This window comes from Pantherophis guttatus, chromosome 7 (genome assembly GCF_059756535.1).
Source record: "Pantherophis guttatus breed Tessera chromosome 7, ASM5975653v1, whole genome shotgun sequence".
Classification (NCBI taxonomy): Eukaryota; Metazoa; Chordata; class Lepidosauria; order Squamata; family Colubridae; genus Pantherophis; species Pantherophis guttatus.
The window spans coordinates 25,334,741-25,350,702 of NC_142069.1; the positions used below are offsets into that span (position 1 = coordinate 25,334,741).

General features: G+C 39.2%; 1 protein-coding gene across 1 annotated transcript in view; it reads right to left on the reverse strand.

Annotated features, from left to right (window-relative positions):
- Positions 1–7,954, reverse strand: part of NUAK1 (NUAK family kinase 1) — a 61,101-nt gene extending 53,147 nt beyond the window's left edge. Inside the window, exon 1 of the mRNA XM_034403520.3 lies at positions 7,251–7,954. Within this exon, the coding sequence (XP_034259411.1) occupies positions 7,251–7,586 (336 nt within the window). The 5' untranslated portion in view covers positions 7,587–7,954. The remainder of the gene's footprint in view (positions 1–7,250) is intronic.
- Positions 7,955–15,962: the final 8,008 nt, after the last annotated feature.

Below are 15,962 nucleotides of genomic sequence, written 5' to 3' on the forward strand. Positions count from 1 at the left end.
AAGATCTCTCATTTTAATGAAACATAGATGTTAGTAACCAATTTTCATCCTAAAGCGAGTCGAAATATAACTATTATCTAAGATAGCTGAATGTAAAGGAGACATGACTCATTTGTATACATGTGGTTTCTTTTATATATTTTATTGCTACAGTTTGGATATCAAATAACTTTACATTTAACTAGTGAACACAGGCATTCCTTCTCATTTAAAACTGAACATTACTGAGGGGATTTTGTATGCATTAAACATCTGGAATTTCTGATATGAATCCAAGATATTTGATCAGCATGGCAACCATTCAACTCCCATGCAATATCTCACTCATCCCCCTAATGTTCTGCATCTGAAACCTCCTAATTTATTCAAATGTACAGTGTTGTCTGTGTAGACATGGTGATACACATGTGCTGTTTGAAACTGTACTTCACAAACTATAGCTTACAGATGCTGAGGACTTTCATGTGGGCAAGACAAATGAGAATCCTATGCCTGACTGCACAGGCTGAGTCCAAGAAACAATAGCAGGAAAACACAAATGAAAGCCTCAGCACACTTGTGGCTTTAATGAACTAGTCATCAAATATTGCATATTTGTTCTTCCTATAATTCTCACTGTTCTTCCTATAAAAATATTCGGCAAGAGAACTATGCATTTTTAATTGTACTAAATAAACTCCCACAGCATCTGTTGAAAAGGAACAGCATTTGTTACATAGGATGTATGCCAATTAAAGAATGTGTGACTCAAGTTTTGTGAAGAATAAATACTCTCATGCATGAACTGCTTGTTCCGAAAAGCTTTATTCCAGAAATATTACTTATTTATTAAATTTATATGGCTGCCTATCTCACCTGAAGTGACTCACCCCAAGTGATTAAATTTCCTCCATGTCAGATAATTTCCCAATTTCAAATATAATTATATTAAGAAACCCACTTGCAAAGTACATTATTTTATCAATTTGATTATGATCTTTCTTCTCAAATGTGGTCTTGAAATTGTTAGTGACCATTTATGAGAATGCAATAGTGCTTTTAGTTAGAATGCAATAGTGCTTTTAGTTAAGAGCTACTTGGCAAATAGATTCTACAGCACATTCATTTATTTCAGCTAAATTTGGGGCAAAATGTTCATCAATTTTTCATAGATGATAGAAATAACTGTAAGGATGCTATCTTAAGATGTCAAGTGAAGTTATCAATAATGGTAATGTCCAAAAAGCTCTAATATGACAATCTTAAGAAATACCCTCTTTAGGTAAAGTTACCTCAAGCATTTGTGTTTACATTACCAAAGCTTTTTAATTGATTACCAATATTTTAAAAAAATAGCTTTTAAAGATTCCATTGAATAAAATGACTAAGCTCCAAGATGTTCCTGTCACTGAAGCAAGAAATCAGTCATACATTGGCTGCGAAGAGTTATTTGAGAAATATGTATCTCGGCATTCCCAGGAATCTTTTTCATGCTGGATGGAAACAAGCCCTCCATCTCTCCACATATGACAAGCCAAAACTTAACTAGACTGATTTTGATTTAAAAATAAATAGAATTATTTTTTCCTTTAAACAAAATAACAGAGTGGTTATCTTTTTATTAACCCTTGCATGATACTTGATTATAACTTTGTATTATGGCTGCTAGATTTCCCTTTAGAAATTATCCTCACTTTATGTAGCTTTTTCACTTATGATTAACCTGCAAGAATTAAAGCTTTATGTAGCTTTATGTTTATGTAGGTGTGCTGCAATTGCTATGCAATTCATATTTTCCTTTCTAAAAGCCTAGGGTTACTACATATAGCTCACTAGCCATTGCCTGGTGTCCCTGTCTTAACAATACTTGTAAGCGAGTCAAGAATGTATTCTTGTAGAATTTAAGATATAGTTATGAAATATTGATGAACAATTTAATGATTTAATATTGGGTTCTCCAATCTTAGCAACTTTAAGACTTGTGGACTTCAACTCCCAGAATTCCTCAGCCAGCCAAGCTGAGGAATTCTGGGAGTTGAAGTCCACAAATCTTGAAATTACCAAAGTTGGAGACCCCTGATTTAATAGACTTCATTACCCTTCTGATTTGTAGATAAAATTGATATCATATGAATTCTTTTGACTACAGTCCACAAATGGAGTTAGAATTTTTTTCCTTAATTGCAAAGATATTACAAACATGCCTCTGTAAGCACGCCATTATTTATTACAAATAAGTTCTCAGGTGAGAATAAAGGAACAAATGTTGTATAAGGGAAATAGTTTTTCACATGGAATAGAAAGTAAAATGCAATACTAAGTACTATCAGGAAAAAAAATCTTATACTAACAAGCAACCAATCTGATGTGCAGAATTTTTGGAAAAGAAAATGGGAGAAAAGCAAGAGAATTCCCAATGCCACCACAATGAGAGAACACTTTTCGTGGGTGGGTGGGTGTGGGATTGTGAGTGGGTGGGTGTGGGTATGTGAGAGAGGGGGAGGGAGGGAGGGAGAGGGAGAAGACAGTTTTAGGCATTTTCCTCCTTGAATACTCTTTATACTTAGGGTTTTAAATAATAAATTGAGTTCAACTCCAGGTAACTTTATAGATATGTCAATGGAGTTTCCTGGCAACAGTGCAGGAATGATTTGCCAAGGCTCTCTTATGAGATGCTTTTTAAACTTTCCTCTTAAGTACAAAGCTCTGAGATTTCCTAATAGTCTCCTTTCCAATTCCACCTGCTCAGCTTTCAGTAATAGGGGTGTGTGTGAGTGTGTTTATACCCGTGTTTCCCCAAAAATAAGACTGGCTCTTATTTTCTTTTGGGCCCCAAAATAAGCACTAGGGCTTATTTTCAGGAGGTGTCTTATTTTTTTCCTATGTATGGGAGGCCCACTACTTCTGCTTGTTCACAGCAGGGGAGAAGGCTGTGCGGCGCACCAATACCACCACCATGAGGTGGAGCTGCCCCACACGCCCCACACTGGCTTCTCTCAGGGCCCCCGCAGCCAGGCCATCTATGCCTCAACTCGCAGAAGCGACACCAACACACTGCTTGGCCTCCTGCTCTGTTGCAGCCATGAGTAAGAAAAAGAAATGGGCCAGCGGCCACATGGGCTCTTGCTGCATATAGCTGCTGGTGCTGCCACCGCGAGGCAGGTGTCAGGGCATGGATGGCCTGGCTGCGGGGGCCCTGATGTAAGCTGGTGAGGGGCGCGTGGGACAGTTCCATCACTCCCCCGCCTCGCCTCATGGCCACGGCACCGCGAGCAACCAGACTGAATGGGCAGGCGGCCAGCTCTTAAGAAGGGCTTATTTTGGGAACAGGCATTATATTAGATGCATGCATAAAAACATGCTAGGGCTTATTTTCAGGATAGGTCTTATTTTGGGGGATAGGGATAGGGATAGGGATAGGGATAGATGCAGATGCAGATGCAGATGCAGATGTAGATGTAGATACTGGTTAGAGTTTTTATAGGAATTAATGAATCAAGCTATTCTGTTCTGTTGATGACCTCTAGGAGATATTTCTTCAAGAATTAACCCACAGATTGCTAGTACAGATAGACCTTGTTTAGCAACTGCCTTGTTTAGGGACTGTTTGCACAGATAAAATGGTGATAAAAAATAATTTTGCAATCAATTCTTGCATTTACAACCTTTGCAGTTCTGTAAAATAAAGGAAATCTGAATAAAATAATGAGCATAATCACAAATTCGCTTAGCAACCGCTTTGTTTAATGACCAAGATGATGGTCTCAATTGTGCTCACCATGCAAGGACTACCTGAATTGCAATTTAAAGTGGATAAATGTCTATTTATTTATTCATTTATTTGTATTCCGCCTTTAATATTTTTACAAATAACTGAAGGCGGCAAACATACCCCATTTTCCTCCTCCTATTTTGCATGAAGCATAAAATTCTGTTGAGCTGTATCTGAGTGAATTAACAAAATGACCACTTTTTTCAGTATAGTAGCCTTGAAAATGTGCCCACACAAAAATGAATTTGTCTATTTAAGAATGGATAGAATTGCAGCAAAGCACAATGTATTTTTAAATTAATCGTATGCCTGGTTTACTTAGAAGCTATTAGCTATCTTCACTGGGAAGAGAGACACAAAGAAGCACTTCAACATCTGGCATGACTAGGCAGAATCAATGAAAGAGAATGAGAAATTAGATGGCCAGATTTGATTCTATAACCCTTATCAAAGACTGTTTCTTCCTTGCATATAATTCTATGTAATCCATGGCACACAACCAACCCTTAAATACCAGCCTACCATACAGATTACTTTACAGATTACTAGTGTTACATGTTTATATAAATCATACTTGAACTTCAGAATCCCAGTGAATGCTTGGCAGGTAGGCTGCCTCAGTATATGTAGGCTGTATTCCTGTTTTTCATTTCATTCAGTACACAACCTAATCTCCACTACATTATTAAGTAAACAAGAGTAAATAACAAGTTGCTGCTAACAACAAACTAAATATAACATATCTATAATCCAACTCACAGCTCAACAGCCATCACATAAACTAGGGCTGAGAAAGTATTATACATTTCTCAAAACAAATGTCAAACTTATAAGCATTTTTTAGAATAAAAAAATAATCAAATTCCTAGATGCCAATATCTAGCTTGGAGGAGTGTGGTGTGTAGGAAAGCTAAAGAAAAGAGTGCACACAGATTATAATTTTTACTATATAACCTTTTTGGATGCAAATTTGAATCTTTTCTCCCATTTGGGGATGTTTAGAGATTTTCATGCAAATTTCATAGGATTTCACTCAGAAGCCAAAGGAATAGCCAGTACCTGACATTCTAATTGATGGTATCTGATTTTTCTATAAAAAGTCCACAGCTATATGCTTCAAACCAAAATTACAAGTAATAAAATATTAATGGAAATGTTTTTGTTTAGATAACCTGATGAGAGTAAGCTACCAAGGATATTTCTAGATGTTGCCCTATGTTTCCAAATATTTACATACTACTGTGTAGGAAAATGCTACCTCATCTGCTGTCATCTACTAATATGACAGCAAACAAATGACATAGGTGAGAATATGACCTTGAGATTTCTAATACAGTCCTAAACTTTTCTCTACATGAGGTTACAATGGGAATTATGCTGGTCACATTGTACCAAGGACCCCCTCTGCTGGTTACAATATACAGTCACTCTAATCAAAGCCCTTTAATGATTCCATAAATTATGACTAAGGAGAAAGAAAGGTAGCACAGATAGGAAAGAGAAGGCTAAATGAATTCCCAGTTTAAGTTCTGGGCCAAATACCTTTCATAACACTCTTATGAATATATTACACATATTAACAGACAGAGATGTTTATATGTTTTTCAGTAAAGTACATTGCCATTTTTAACACAACCAAGCATTATCGTTGAGGCATAAAACACACGTTCCAAATTAAAACCCAAGAATCATAAACAAGTAAATATATTATAAATATTTCTGCTACTGCATTTTGATGATTTCACTCCATTTTCCTCTGTTTGTCTCTAACTGCAAATGTTGCATTGCTCTAAAGCAAACCTAAAAAACTATCCGCGCTGTCATAAAATTAAAAAACACAAAGTTATTGAAAAGAGCAGACTAATACAATCTGGAAATGATACTCTTTAGACTTGTACATTTTTGAGCTAGATGTTTTGCTAATTTTAAACCCCTGTAATATGATACACTCCAGACAATGTTCTTTTTCAAAGAAAAAAAGAGGCAGCCAAAAAGAACATGAGCACTCACTTCTGCTTTTGATTAACTATCTTAATGATTTAGTAAAATGACAGAGAGCATAATACAACATTAAGACTTATCTGAACCAGGTGTTTAAAGATTCTTTTCATGCTATACAGCACTGGGATATTATTTATTTATTTTGACCAATGCGCTAGGATTTAGTGTTTTTAACCACAAATCAAACCATGGAAAAGCTAAAATGTTCTTTAATAGAGGACACTCTCACATACACAATCACACCACATGTAGCTAAGGTGCTTTTCACTACTCTATTGTTTGCTTACTTGTTTACTTGAGTCTCTTGTTCAAAACACTGACTGAGCAAGCAATAAAAAAAATCGAAAATACAAACAAAACATGGAGCCTGTATCAAATCTACTGCAAAGTACTTGATCAAACAATTGTATGGTTTTGCAGAAAGCACATGTATACCTGATTTAAATGCAGAACCATCAGATGTAGCCAGACAGCATTAAAGGAAAATAGCCATACTTTTAGTCTATTACATGAAACCTGATACATGTGCCTGGATTTTTCTGATATTCAGGCACTTATTCAGGTGACAAAAAGCACCAAAGTTGCGCCCAGGACAGTTACAGTACACTGCAACATTAGTTTGCAAAATAAAGTGGACTCTAAACTTCACTTTGATAGGAGCAATTGCATCAATGTGTTTGCTATAAAGGTTAATATAGTCCATGTCATCACCCCCACTAACACACTGTTGGCCTTTAAAATTGTATAATCTCAAAGGCATCTCTAGTTAGAAAACCAGGCTATGTATTTCAATGGATGTTATGTCCACGCTTTGAACGACAGAGCAATGTCTGGTTGCTGGAAGGGAAGAGACAAATAATGCCAATGTACAAATGATCCAGTTCTCCTTATTTCAAGGAACTACCTCTGATTTCTATAAATGGGCTCAGTTGACATCTGGAGAGAAAGGCTCAAAATAAAATTTCATGATCAAACAGTTCTGGAGAAGTCATAAACACTCCTCCAGTGAATTTTTGGATCTCAGAAAGAGAGGAGGAGGCAAGAACATAAAAAACTCCCTAGAGGCTAAGAGAAGGCTACATACAGCTTGAGATAAAGAAAGCAAAAGCAAAAGCAGCACTACAGATCACCGTCAAGCTTTGAAAATTTAGGTGTATCACAAAATAGTCTTCCCCAAGCTGGTACCCTCCCAGGGTGTTAGAACTACAACTCCCACGACTCTTAGGTTTTGTAGTTAATGGCTGAGAATGATGTGAGTTCATGTCTTTTGTTTTTTTTATTTTTAAGAGGTTGAAACCCCTTTGCTCCAGAAGCAGCCTACAAAGCAAAATAGTTGTCCCCAAATTTCCCCAGAGCACCATCACCTTAGAGAAGGCTGGCATACATAAAAGGTCCACTCAAGAAGTGCCCTGCTTAGATGCTTCAGTAATGCCACCAACTCTCCCCCTGCAGCTTAGTCCAGCAGCCCCTCCCGGGCCGGTCCTTTTTCAGCCCTTACCACTCTGCCTGAGAACCTCTCGATGGCCCTCTTGACTTTGCCATAGGTACCCTTGCCCAGCGTTTCTTGCAACTCGTAGCGATGTTTCAGGTTGTGCTTGTGATGGTGCCTCTTGACCCCTTGCTGCTGCTGCTGCTGCTTCAGCTCCTGTTGGGGAGCGCTGACAGGGCTGACGGCCTTGGGGGCCGAAGCAACCGAGTCCCCTGAAGAAGAAGCCTCCGCTGCGGACTCCTCCATAGCCGCTCCCGCCGCTTCACCGACAGCCCGCGCAGCCTCCCGGCAGCATTGCTGGGGAGCTTCTGTGCTGCTGCTGCCATCCAGCTCACTCCTCTCCATCTCCCGCTCCGGCGGGCGGGCGCCTAGAAGGCACTTGGAGCGGCGCGGGAGGAGCCTCGGGGTCCCTCCCTTCAGGCGTGTTCCGCAAGGGCTGCCCTCATATTTTCGGGGCGGGAGGGGAGAGAGAGGCCGAGAAACCGGAGGCCACAGCGCCCTCCTCTCACTCCCCGCTGGGGTACCTAAAAAGCAATTACTAAGACGGGGATTTGGCGACGGTGAAAGCGGCCGGGCTGGACGGGATCCCTGGCTGCACCCGGTCCTTTGGCGGAAGGCGCTTTTCAATTGGGGAGGGGAAAGGGGAGGGAAGCCGTATCCCCCTCCTCCGCCTTTCTTTCTTTCTTTCTTTCTTTCTTTCTTTCTTTCTTTCTTTCTTTCTTTTTCTTTCTTTCTTTCTTTCTTTCTTTCTTTCTTTCTTGCTTGCTTGCTTGCTTGCTTGCTTGCTTGCTTTCTCTCTCTCTCTCTTCCTTCCTTCCTTTTTCTTTCTTTCTCCTTTTCGTTCTTTCTCTCTTCTCTTTTTTCTCTCTCCTTCCTTCCTTCCTTTCCTTTCTCTCTCTCTCTCCTTCCTTCCTTTCTCTCTTTCTTTTTCTTTTATTTTCTTTCTTTCTCCTTCCTTCCTTTCTTTGTCTCCCTCTCTCTTATTTCTCTCTCCTTCCTTCCTTTTCTCTTTCTTTCTCTTTCTTTTATTTTCTTTCTTTCTCCTTCCTTCTTTTCTTTGTCTCTCTCTCTCTTCTTTCTCTCTCCTTTCTTCCTTTCTTTTCTCTCTCTCTCTCTCTCTCTCTCTCTCTCTCTCTCTCTCTTTCTTTTCTTTTATTTATTTATTTCCTCCGGCCCGCGGCCGCCTTAAAAAGGGATGCGGGACAAAGCCTAAACGCGCCCGGGCTGCGGTCCCGCAAAAACCCAATTTCCCCGGCGCTCGTTCTTAGAGGCAATGCGGCGGCGGGGGCAGAGGGGCAGGGGCGGCGATGTCAGACTCCCGAGGCGATTTAAAGCAGCGCAGAGCCGCCTCTCCCCGTTCGTGCTGTCAGCGAGGCGGCGGCTCATTTGGCCCTGAGAGGCGCTTGGGAGAGCTCGCCACGCCTCGGAGACTCCCAGCCAGCGACTCGGGGGCGGGGGAGCCGGTGGGGCCGCCCGGCGCGGTGCTTGGCCTGGGAACGAGCCGGGCGTGGCGCGGAGAGAAATCGCTCTCGAAAACTAACGGGCCGGGTGGGAACCGGGGACCTCCCCTTCCGAGCCTGACCTCCGATCTGGGCGGGCTCTTTAGGGCAATCCCCGAAGAAGGCGGGGAGGGGAGACAAATCGGGAATGGAGGTTCCAGCCGGCCTTTGTGCCAAAGGATGTTGCATTATTCCGGCTGAATACACGGATAATTTAGGGGAAGAGACCGACCACTCTTCAACAATTTGTTGCTGCCTGCAGGCAGGGGGTACCTAAGGAAGCCTCTCAGCCCTGTAGAAGTAGAATGGTTATGGAGGAAACAGATGGAAGCAGTCATTTGGTGACAGATTGATGACAGATTTTGGAAGACTCTGGGTACAAAAAAGTATGTCCCACACCACATGTGTGCAGAGAAGCCCAGAAAAGGGGAGTCTCCTTCTTATTTCTTTTTTTAAAAAGAAGGAAGACTACATCTGTATTTATAACTCAGATCCATGGACTCAGAGAACGTCCAAAATGGTTGGATTCATTCATTTCATACTTCATTATGTACAGGCACATATGATTTTTAATAACAGATTACCAGGTAAAGTAATCTGGGGTAATCTGTTATTTAAAATCATATAACATGAAGAGCATCCACTTTTATTTGTAGGAGCCTACAATTGTTGCCTAGTGTAAAATAGTATTACAGTAATGTATGGGTCAGTCCATTAATAGACTCATAATGTTGCCTCAAGCTCTCCATGCAAGAAAACAAGATCACCTCCATCTTTGTGCCACAAAAAGGATCATTTCGCTCTGCTCCAATATTGCCCAGATCCCCTGCTGCCAGGATCATCTCTTGTACTCAGGAGACAAGTGCACACATTCGCAGAATGGCACTTAATAATGTTCTTTCTTGAATGTGTGACATACTGGGTTCCTCTTCCATAAATAAGAATTGAAATTATTGTTATTTATGGAAAACAAAAGGGGTCTCCAGAAAGGACTCAAAAGCTGGTATTCTCTGTAGGAATTTGATCCAGTGGAACAACTAATCCCAGATGTGACAATGCCCCCTTTTGGTTTAATTTAATTTTTTATTATGTTTTATATTAAATACATTGCACACTGCTTTTAAAGTTCATTGAGATTGAAAATGTGTATGTTTGGTAAATAAATAAATGGAATCTAAGAAAAGTTCTCAACTATTTTAATTATGGGACCTGTAATGCTTCCACAGGTGTTCTTATCATACTAAATGGGTGGATTTTCATTTAGGATAGGTAGCCCACAAATCCCTAACTGGACAATCAAGGATGCTGTTAAAGAGGCCCCTTGCTTTATCCTTCAGAAACAGGTCAATGTGGGAAGAAGAAGCCCTCCCTCCCTTCCTGGCTTCCCAAGTTTTGGAAGTCCTTAAGAGATGCACAGATTTGCCCCCAAAACTCCCCAATTTGTTTTTGTTTAAATTAGCTTTGCATAGGGAAAATAAGTTAACTGGTAGGCAAAAAAATCACTTGCTGAGAAGTCAAAATATGACTTTCCAACCTTATCATTGTCACTTTCTATTTCTTGATGCAACCATTTATTACACTCTTCAAATAGGAATGCTGTGGGGTGAACTCTTGTTTCCTCCCTCATCCTATAGTGCTTAATCATCAGTACTTTCTCTCAATATCCACCCACTCTATCTTCCTGGTCCTAGTAAACCACTTGAAGGATTTTGTGAATTCAAACCTAACAGTCATTTTCTATCAAATATGTTTAGAGAGAGACTTGTTTAGATTTCCTAAATTAGATTAGGTACTCCCTTCTCTGCTATCTGTTTTCATTTCATGATAGGTTATAGGGAGTCTGAATAAGAAACAATCTAGCAGATCATTAAGCTTTAAAATATTAGCTAGATAGATCAGCAGACTGTAAGGTTTAGAACATTATTTTTTTACTACTGATTTTCTTTAGTCATATATTTTTCTCACCTACACATCATTAACTATGAGTTAGAACTACCAGGCTTTCACTCTTACCAATATACACTCTAAATCTTCAGGAAATATACATTTTCTTCAGCACTCTTTTTGCACTCTATATATCACTCTCTTTTCCTGCTTTAACCACCTTCCCAGATGAACAAATGGGCCTCATGTTCTAAAGAAACACTATCTGTAATATGCAGTTCAGTATTTTAATTACTTTAGTTTGAGCAAAGTTGATTTTCTTTAGCAAGCATATTCGATCTTCCATGACATAAGCTATGTTTAAGCCAGTTCCTATATATGAAGAGAAATTATGTGGGAGAGCTTCATATGAGTTTAATCCAGGGGTGGGTTCTACTTACCTTTACTACTGGTTCGCAACGGGGCTGCACGTGCTCTTCTGCGCATTCGCAGAAGCGTTCTGATGACGTCAAGCTCAGTGGGCAGAGCCTCCCGCTGGTTTTATTACCGGTTCTATAGAACCGATGTGAACCGGGGGCAACCCACCACTGGTTTAATCTCAAGATAGGAAGTTACATGAAATGGGTTTCTAAAACAGAGCTCTGTGTGGCTACATGAATTCTCAAAGAGATGCTACAAGGAATAGCTACCAAGATATTGCATTGCTACAGAAACCAGAGCCATTTTGCTGATAAAAAGGAAAAGCCAAGAAACTGCCCTCTTGTGCTTTTTCAAAAGTATAACCTTCAAGCCCTACAAAATTTATCCACATCTTTATGTGTGAAGGTTTTTTTACTAAAAAAAAAAACCAGGCACAAATCTGTGTGAATGGAAATCTGTTTCACAAACTGGGAGAGATTTAAATTGATCTGCATATCTCTAGCCACAGCAGAAGATTTTAACCAAAGGATTAAAAAAAAAAATAGATTTTTTTTAACCATGTTAGATATTTCAGAAAGCTAGAGAATTTATCCCATAGGACATCACAATGAAAATAGCAATAATATTGATTATCAATAAGATTATATGTGCCTGGTAATGTCAGCTTTCAAGTGGATGAGTCATCGAGTAGAGCATCTAATAATAGCCTTATTTCATGGTACAGCTATAGGTCAGGAAAAGTCTTCTTTCTGTAAGTCAAATGCCTTCACCGATTTCCAGAAGCAGCTGCATGCAGTTGTAAGTAGACTGTCCGTAAAATATGATAACAGCAATGGAAATATTCTATGACGGATGATTCATACAAATAGATATAGAGGAATGATGGAAATGGGTAGAGAATTTGCAAGCATTTTTTTGGGAAAGAGGCTGAAAATAGTTACATGATAGATTACATTTTAGGGATTTTATTTTTGTGCAAGGCTGAAATGTAAACCTTTTTTCATATTTTACATGCTGTTTATGTGACAAAGCTATTCTTTTAACTAACTAAACTACTTCAGTTTATTCACTGGAGATTATGCTGAGCCCAAAGAAAAACAAAACAGAGCTAAAAGGTTCAGGTTTGAACTATTTATTATTCTGGTAAATTCAAATAATAGTTGTTTAAAAAGATTAATACATTAAAGAGTAGTAGAGCATCAGAAGGTGGATCCTGCCCTGTAAATAGTTTTGTCACCTTCCCCTGGCTAGCTTTTACTTTGGATGTTGAGATATGAGGGGGAAGGGATGGGGGAGGGAAGGGGGAAGAAAGGGCGAGGAGGAGGAGGAGAAGAGAGAAACAACCACCACCTACTATTCAGGATCCAAGAGCAGGATAACCAACTTACATCCTGTATCATGGCTATGGTATGAGGAAAGCTACTTTTTGAATCAGGAAGTTGGTATGAATTCCCCTACATCAGGGATGTCAAACTCAAGGCCCGTGGGCTGAATCCAGCCCATGGGCTGCTTAGATCTGGCCCATGGGGCCGCCCTGGAAACAGCAAAGGACTGGCCCACAGTGCCTATGCCAGCGAAAATGGAGTTTGGGAGGGCCACATGTAGAGGGTTGCAGGAGACCGTCCCAGCCGAAAACGGAGCTTGTGAGCCCGTTTTCGCTGGCAGAGCACTCGGCCCACCACAGGCGCCCCTGACACAAGTGATGTCAAACTGGCCATGACTACCCTGGCCACACCCACCCCAGGCCTCCCGAGGTCAAACACTACCCTGATGCGATCCTCAATGAAATCGAGTTTGATACCCCTGTCCTACATGGCTTGTAAAGTGGCATGTTGCATTCTATCCAAATAGCAATACCAAACATGAATGTTTTGTGTTTATACTTCACTGAGAATACCTAAAACAAACTCCCAACAGGCTATTCATACATTTTTCATATGTAACACCTGGCCTTCTCATTTCATTGTGGTTTCCAGATGTATTGACTACTCCATTATTCCACAGACTATTTGAAGATGATAAAAGTTGTAGCACAATACATTTCTAAAACACCTAATTTGAGAAGCTTTTTGAATTCCAGTTGCATTAGTACAAAAACAACAATTCAGATTGTTATGGTATGTCATCTTAGCCTGAAATATACAAATTATGTAGCAAATATTTATTGCTCTGCTATTATACAGAAAACAAGTAAGGAAAAGTCAGACTTTGTAGAATTTCATTTTTTTTTTTACAAACACTAGCTCCACCAGGTGGTTAACATTATTATTTTATGCCAAATGTATTACAGTACAGAGAATTTATCAATATTTTTGACATATTGGAGGCTAATAGCCACTTTCCCTATAAAATGGCCATGATTTTGTCCAATTCAAAAGAATTAAAATAATGTTATTATGGGGGAAAGTGACATTAATAAAATCAATGAATGCAGTACTAAGAAAGAAAGATAAGAGAAATACATCGCAGAGTACCTGGTTCCTTTTTATTCTGCTTGGTTTTACAAAAACGATTTGATATGTTTCAAAAACTGAAGTAAACTATATTTTTGATTGTGACATTAAGTCAGAAGATCCAATTGGCTGTACATACCTTTCTTCCATGCTCCTGGAAAGCTCATGATGGAGAGATGGCTTTTCAAAAATAACATAATATCCTTATTTTAATTAAATCTTGAATTTGCAAGATGCTGTAATGTAAATACAATCTTTCAGCTAAAAATATTGAATCTATGTTCATAAATATATTTATATGTTCAATTATTATACTAAAAATATTCTACTTTCTGAGAACATTTGTCTTAACTGGTTGTTATAATAAAAAAATACAATGCAGATGGAATTGCAGACTAAGACTAGAGACTGTCAGTCAAAGGCTTCCGCAAGTAATAAGAGAAGTGGCAAATTCGCTATGTTAAAGAAGACAAATAGTTCCCTGGAGTACATAGCCATACCCTCATTACGGTTCTTACCACATGTATAGACTATGTATGTTCAAAGGAAAAAAGCCCTGGGGAAAATTAGGGAATATTATAGTCAATATATGCAGTTCCACTGAGGTTTCTGATTAGGACAATATTTTCCCTGAAGAAGAGTTGATTATCTAGGACTTTCAGGTGAAGATATTGACCAAAAAGCAGATGTTTTGAAATTAAAACATGTATTAATGTAGAGTTGGCTTAACCAATTGTTTTATATTCTGTAACCCTCTGATGCTCCAATGGCAGACGTTGGGTCTCTGTAATTCAGGGACAGGCATAAGTTTCGGGTTAGTGTGGAATGTGTTCCCACAAATAGCTGCCATTGTGTAGGTCAGGTGTGTCCAACTTGACAATTTTAAGATTTATAGACTTCAGCTCCCTGAGGTTCACAAGTCTTAAAGTTGCCAAGATTGTATACCTCTGGTGTAGGTCTTGCTTTAAGACAAATTCTTCCTTCTCAATCATGATACATTTGTGCATCAGTAACTGATCATATTGTAATGAAGGCATTAATATCTTTAATGAGTTTAAGTTTACTTTCTTGATTAGCTTATGGGCCATATCAAAGTGCAGAGTTCCAAACACAAATTATTACTAAAATCCGATAAAAACAATTTCAAATAGAATTGGAATAAAAGACAATTAAAATGAGATTGGAATAAAATACAATAATTTAATATATGGATAAATAAAATATGATAAAATTATATTTCAGTGTCACCCCTACATTCTACCCCAATCAGTCCCACGTATGCCGATCTCAACTGAACCATTTTGCTCAAGTACTGTGCTGTATTAAATGTTGTTTTCTAATTCTGGCAGCATATAAGGTAAATTGTTTTGATATGGGGATCCCAATGGGTCATTCGTTTGGTTTAGTATATAGACCGAGGTACTTGTCTCTCACCCTCTTATACAGGCAACAATCAAACATGATATTTAAGACTTTGATTTAAGACAAATTCTTCCTTCTCAATCGTGATACAGTTGTGCATCAATAATTGAGCATGTTGTAATGAAGGCATTAATATCTTTAATGAGATATGTGATTACTTATCATGCTACTATAGGTAACATAACCCTGGCTGCTGTTCTGTTAATATGTTTGTGGTAGGCAAACATTCAACAGATGTCTCCCATCTGTCTGGAGATTCTCAGTCATTCAGGTCATAGTTGTCCCAAAGGTGCTTTTTCAAGAAGCAACTGGACTTTCTTGTTTTTCTTTGAAGATGTTTCACTTCTCATCCATGAAGCTTCTTCAGTTCTGACTGGATGAGTGGGGAATGGAAGGATTTATACCCCTTGCAGACAGCTGGTCATTTGCATTCTTTTATAGAGTCATTGAGACCACCTGGAGATTTATCTGTGTCATCAGGTAGTGCAAATGGCTGTGGAGCCTTCTTGGAACTGGTTGAAAGGACTATGTTGTAGACTGGAGATAGATGATGTCATATCTCTCCCCCTCTGTTGAGAGAGGGCTGTTCAATTTTGACATAGATGGCCTCTTTGACCCCTCATTCAAACCAGCGGTCCTCTCTATCCAAAATGTGGACGTTGCTGCCTTCAAAAGAGTGTCCTTTGTCTTTTAAATGCAGATGGACTGTTGAATCTTGTCCTGATGGGTTTGTTCTCCCACCAGCCAGCTGAAGCTTCTTCAGTTTCAGTCAGAGCTGAAGAAGCTTCTTGGATGAGAAGCGAAATGTCTTCAAAGAAAAACAAGGAAGTCCAGGTGCCTCTTGAAAAAGCACCTTTGGGCTTCCCCCTTCATTAATGTTTTATAATCCCACCCACTCACACACATACAAAATCCCTACCGTGTTCCCTAACTGAATTTCAACCAAGTTTTACAGAGCATGGAAAGCCAAGCTTCCTCCCACTACTAAAAAGAGCCAACAATCTGACCACTTTCCTAGTAATGTATAAGAATTTTTAAAACCA